Source organism: Mesoplodon bidens, assembly GCF_964165515.1.
Source record: "Mesoplodon bidens genome assembly, chromosome: X".
Lineage (NCBI taxonomy): Eukaryota > Metazoa > Chordata > Mammalia > Artiodactyla > Ziphiidae > Mesoplodon > Mesoplodon bidens.
The window spans coordinates 83,728,790-83,734,297 of NC_138163.1; the positions used below are offsets into that span (position 1 = coordinate 83,728,790).

At 52.1% G+C, this 5,508-nt stretch overlaps 1 protein-coding gene across 2 annotated transcripts; it reads left to right on the top strand.

The window, feature by feature from the left end:
• Positions 1-435: 435 nt before the first annotated feature.
• PJA1 (praja ring finger ubiquitin ligase 1) lies at positions 436-5,286 on the top strand. Of its 2 annotated transcripts, none has more exons than XM_081221387.1 (2): positions 436-569; positions 3,022-5,286. In XM_081221387.1, exon 2 carries the CDS (start codon positions 3,089-3,091, stop codon positions 4,835-4,837), a length of 1,749 nt encoding a protein of 582 aa, XP_081077513.1. In that variant the 5' UTR covers positions 436-569; positions 3,022-3,088; the 3' UTR covers positions 4,838-5,286. The 2 variants fall into 2 exon arrangements, with proteins under 2 accessions (XP_081077513.1, XP_081077512.1); XM_081221386.1 differs by having other exon boundaries at positions 488-569; positions 3,028-5,286.
• Positions 5,287-5,508: the final 222 nt, after the last annotated feature.

The following is a 5,508-nucleotide window of genomic DNA, read 5'->3' on the forward strand; positions in this document are numbered from 1 at the left end:
TTTGTGATTAACAGCAACAAATTCTACTGTAAACAGTTCAATTTGCTTCAACCACCAGGTTAAAAAAATTCAGCTGATTGCAACCCTAAGTACCGTGATACTTCTCTACAGATCATAACATAGAACATAAGATAGGATATATTAATATCATTACTTTCACATCAGAATGAAGCAGAAAGAGTTTTCGGATTTCATTTTATTTCAAACAACAACAACCACCCAAAGCCCAGAACAGAAGGGCAAATGACTAAATGTTTAACATTTGTTAAAGCTGGCTGTTGGTTACATTTTTTGCTGACCTTTTCTGTATCCTTGACGATTTCATCATTTCAAATGAAATAATGTTTTCGAGCCCACCCTGATTTGTCGAGAGCAGCTGCCGCCCCCGCCACATCAAGGGGGCGGGCCGCCGCGACGGTACAATCACTTCCGCCGCCGCAGTCGCGCCCGTCCCGCCGCTGTCTGGAGTGGGAGGAGCTGGAGCCCCGGGAGCAGCGGCTCTGGAGGTTGTGGCGGTTGGAGGTCCGCGGGATCTTCTCTTTCCGAGAGCGTACAGGGGTCGCGACTGGGTGAGTGAAAGGCTGTTTATTTCCTCGCTCCCTCCAGACGTGGCGGTGGGGCGAGTGGCCGGGCGTGGGGCGAGTGGCCGGGCACCGGCGCGAGGATGTGGAGGTGGGGTGGGCTCTAATGCCGGGCGTGGGGCGAGTGGCCGGGCACCGGCGCGAGGATGTGGAGGTGGGGTGGGCTCTAATGAACAGATTTTCGGGCTCGCCCCTCGGGAAGGGGTGGGGCGGACGTGGGACCTGACCGCAGAGGGAGGCCTGTGCCCTCCACTGGCCCGATTTAGGGCTCCATCCTTCATCTTCCGGCCCCTTACGTGTGGCTCGGTCCCAGCTCGGGTGGCTTGAATTCGAGAGGGGAGTGGTGGTCGCGGCCCTCTCCGCCTGTCCTCCCCTCTCCTCCTGCCTCCCTTCTTGGCCCCTCTGCGGAGCTATCCGTGGCCTTTCTTTCCCCATTTTGAAGTTGTTTTGATGAATGGTAAATGGTGAAGATTTTTAGGCAAATATGTTGTTACCAGGAAAAGAATTGTCAGAAAAACAAATCATTCCCAGGGAAAAACTATAACCCCACACGCCCTTTTCTTTTTTTTCCCCCTTCCCTGCCACATCGGTTTGGATCTACCGTTTGAGCCGTTAAATGTTTCCCCGTCTCATTATGTCGTTGTGGACCCCCTCCCATCCCCGTGTCTCGCGTGCGCGTGCAGGGACACATACACGCACATGCCCGCACATACACACATACACGCACATGCGCGCGCTCACACGCATGCACAAAAACCTTCCATTGCGGCTGCCTTACCGCCGCCCCCCTCATACTCAAGGTTCCTTCGTGTCCCCCTCCCCCGCACATGCTTGGATAGACATGCACACACACCCTCTCACACACTGTCCCAGTCTCCAGTGCCTTCCCCTGAGAGAGACAGAGACAGACTGACACACAGACACAGACACAGACACACACACACACACACACACACACAGCCTCACACTCTCCGGTGCTTCTCCCTGCCTCTCACCGCCTGCCACATACACACCTATAGAAGCATCCCCCTCCTCCCTCTGCCTCTTCTTGCTCTGGTGAGCACACACACAACACACACACACACACACACACACACACCCTGTGGGCCGCCTTACCCCCTGCCCACTTACACAGATTGCTGGCTCCTCTTTCCTATGCCACTTACATGCACACGCACCCACACGCTCCTTTACATACCCCTCTCAGGTGCTCCCTGTCTGCTACCTATGTGCCTAGACAGCCTCCTTCGCTGGTCCCTGCCATGCACACACACACACATAAATCCTTCTCCAGGGACATCCCCCTCTTCCTGCTCGCCACATCCATGCATAGAGACATTTTTTGCTGGTGCCCACCCGCCTGCCCGCCTGCCATACGCACTTCCCTCTCCAGTGCTGTCCCCATATTGATGCTCACACTGACCCTTCTCCATTGTTGCCTCCCATTTTGATGAACACACGCACACAAACTCAAGGACACCCCCTGTTCAGTGCCACTATACCCTTCCTGGCTTGCCACAGGCACATAAACACAGGCATTCCTCCCTAGAGTTCCAGCCATCACACATTGGAACCACATGCACATTCTCTGTCTATCGTGCTTACACACGCCCCTCTCCCCTGAAGCCACCCCATCCATGCCTGTCATTTTCATACCCACATCCAGAATGGGTCTCATTCTGCCTGACACTCATGCCTCTTCCCAGTGCCACTGTCACCTGCCCTTTCCCCCTACAAATACAGGAGTCTCTCCACTTCATGATTGCTGGTCCCCCTTCCACCTGCCTGGTCCCCCTTCCACCTGCCCCTCTCCTCCTGACAGACGCGTAGACACTCTCGCATACACAGTGATGGTGATCTATATTTTCCACCCCTATTCCAATTTGCATTGCTCCTGTATGTATACAGGACTCCGAAAAACGCAGATACCCCATTTAAAAAAAAACCCACAGCCATCTTTCCTCTTCCCATGTTGGCACAATTCCAGCGCTTCACCTATCTTCCCAGCGTCCAGTCACCCCTCCCCCATCTTCCGTCAGATTCTCCCCAGAGTCTGGCTTTCCTACAAACCCAGTTTTGTAATTATTTTGCCAACATTAAAAATGTGTTCCAGGTCTACACCTGACAGTCACTGGAATGCTACTCCAGGCCTTAGAAGAAAGTGAAACTAATTTTAAAGGCCCCTTATTCTTTCTGTAACCTGCCTGCTGAAGTGAAAATAAATCTCCCTGCTCCTTTATTCCGAGCTGATTTGACCTTCCCATCTCCAAAGCGTGCCCAGGGAGCAGGAGCCTTTCCACTCAAGCCCCAGCTGTATTGGAAACCCTCCTAAGTCAGAGCAAATGGGTCAGGAATCTAGCTAGCCTGTATGGCCCAAGCCAGGAGGAGGGTATCAGTCCAATACAGGCAGGAGGTATGGAAGAAGGCATGCTTATGTCAGTTTCAGGCCATCCACGAGCCAGCAGGAAAGGATTTCCGGCCAGAGAAGGACGTCATCCGAAGTCCCAATGCACAGATCAGCCCCCAGTCAAACCACCAAGAGGAGGAGCCGATCACCATTTTCCACCACTCGTCGTAGTTGGGATGACAGCGAGAGCTCGGGAACCAGCCTGAATGTTGATAATGAGGACTACTCCAGGTACCCGCCCAGAGAGTACAGGGCTTCGGGGAGCAGAAGAGGAATGGCTTATGGACATGTGGACTGTTTCGGGGCAGATGATAGTGAGGAGGAGGGGGCTGGGCCTGTTGAGCGAGTGCCAGTGAGAGGGAAAACTGGCAAGTTTAAAGATGATAAGCTGTATGACCCAGAGAAGGGGGCGAGGTCTCTGGCTGGGGTGCCCCTACAGTTCTCTAGTTTTAACCGCGATGTGAGAGAGGAGCTTGACAAGTTCGACCCGGCCCCTACAGCACGGGGCTCTGGTAGCAGAGCTGAGTTCCTGCAGCCAAATAGCATGGCCCCTCAGCCATCTTCTGCTGAAGGCAAGGTGGTCACAAATGGCAACAGCCTGGAGAGGGAGAGACGGGAGCAGAATTTACCTGCGTGTCCCAGCAGGGCTCCTGTGAGTATTTGTGGTGGTGGGGAAAACACCCCAAAGAGTTCAGAGGAGCCGGTGGTGAGGCCCAAAATCAGAAATCCGGCAAGTCCCAACTGCGTGAAACCAAAAATCTTTTTTGATACTGATGATGATGATGATATGCCACACAGTACTTCCAGGTGGAGGGAGACTGCCAACGCTGATGAAGGCCACTCGGATGGCCTGGCAAGAAGAGGCAGAGGCGAGAGTTCAGGTGGCTACCCTGAGCCGAAGTACCCTGAAGACAAGAGGGAAGCCAGGAGTGACCAAGTGAAGCCGGAAAAGGTACCGAGACGGCGACGAACCATGGCTGATCCTGACTTCTGGACGTACAGCGATGATTACTACAGATACTTCGAAGAAGACTCTGACAGTGACAAAGAGTGGACTGCGGCTCTGCGTCGCAAGTATCGAGGTCGGGAGCAAAATCTGTCGTCCAGTGGCGAGAGCTGGGAGACTCTGCCAGGAAAAGAAGAGCATGAAGCCGAGCAAGCCAGAGTGAATGCCAGTGCCAGTGCCAGCGCCAGCCCCAGTGCTGGTGCCAGTGCTGGCAGCAGTGGCGGCAATGAACTTGAAGAAGTTCGAGGGCCGTCTCTCCAGGAAGAGGAACGGGCAACCACCGAAGAAGAAGTTCCTTGGCTCCAATACAATGAAAACGAGAACAGCAGTGAGGGGGATAATGATTCCGGTCAGGAGTTTCTGCAGCCCAGCGTCTTCATGCTGGACGGCAACAACAACCTTGAAGATGACTCCAGTGTCAGTGAAGACCTTGAAGTGGATTGGAGCCTCTTCGATGGGTTTGCGGATGGGTTGGGGGTGGCTGAAGCCATTTCCTACGTGGATCCTCAGTTCCTCACGTACATGGCACTTGAAGAACGCCTGGCCCAGGCAATGGAAACTGCCCTGGCGCACTTGGAGTCTCTCGCGGTGGACGTGGAGGTGGCCAATCCACCAGCCAGCAAGGAGAGCATCGACGCTCTTCCCGAGATCCTGGTCACGGAAGATCACAGCGCGGTGGGGCAGGAGATGTGTTGCCCCATCTGTTGCAGTGAATATGTGAAGGGGGAGGTGGCAACGGAGCTGCCGTGCCACCACTATTTCCACAAGCCCTGTGTGTCCATCTGGCTTCAGAAGTCAGGCACTTGCCCCGTGTGCCGCTGCATGTTCCCTCCCCCGCTTTAAGACCAAGGCTCTTACCTCCTGGTCTGATGATTTTCCCCATCTGAAATCCACAATACTGCAGGAGCCCTCTCCAAATTAATCATTAAAACGAAATCAGTCAGTCGATTGCTCTCCACCTGTCGATTCCTTGTGATTATTTCCAGTGTGAAAAAGGTTGTGTACGATTGCATTGAAAAAAAATCATCCTGTGTTCTAGAGGTTAGAAAGGGAAAACTAAACTTTCTAAATGCTACTTGCGATTGCAGTAAAAACATACATTTTCTAACCTGAATGGTGAAATAAGTTGCATTTGTTTTTTTCAGTAGAATATGTTGCTGTTGATTGTAACATCAAGTTTATCTGTTAAATTTGTCCAAAGGGCATCATCATTTCTGTTGCATGTTATGGGTTAATGTTCCTGTAATTGCAGTGCCGTAAAAGCTTATTAAAGTTCTCCTTTTGGTTTTACATGGTATAGTGGAATTGTTTGGTTTTGTCTAAAATCGTGGTACTAAGTGACTTTATAATTGATCTCTTGCATTTGCATCCCAAATAGGGTTTTTTGGTGTTCCCACTAGGAGAAAAACTTTAGTTTCACTGGAAATGCTGACTCCAACAACAGCAAAAGTAAGGGTAATTATTTCTAAGTAGGGGTAAAGTGTATGGTTGTCAGGCTACTAAGGGGGCAAAGG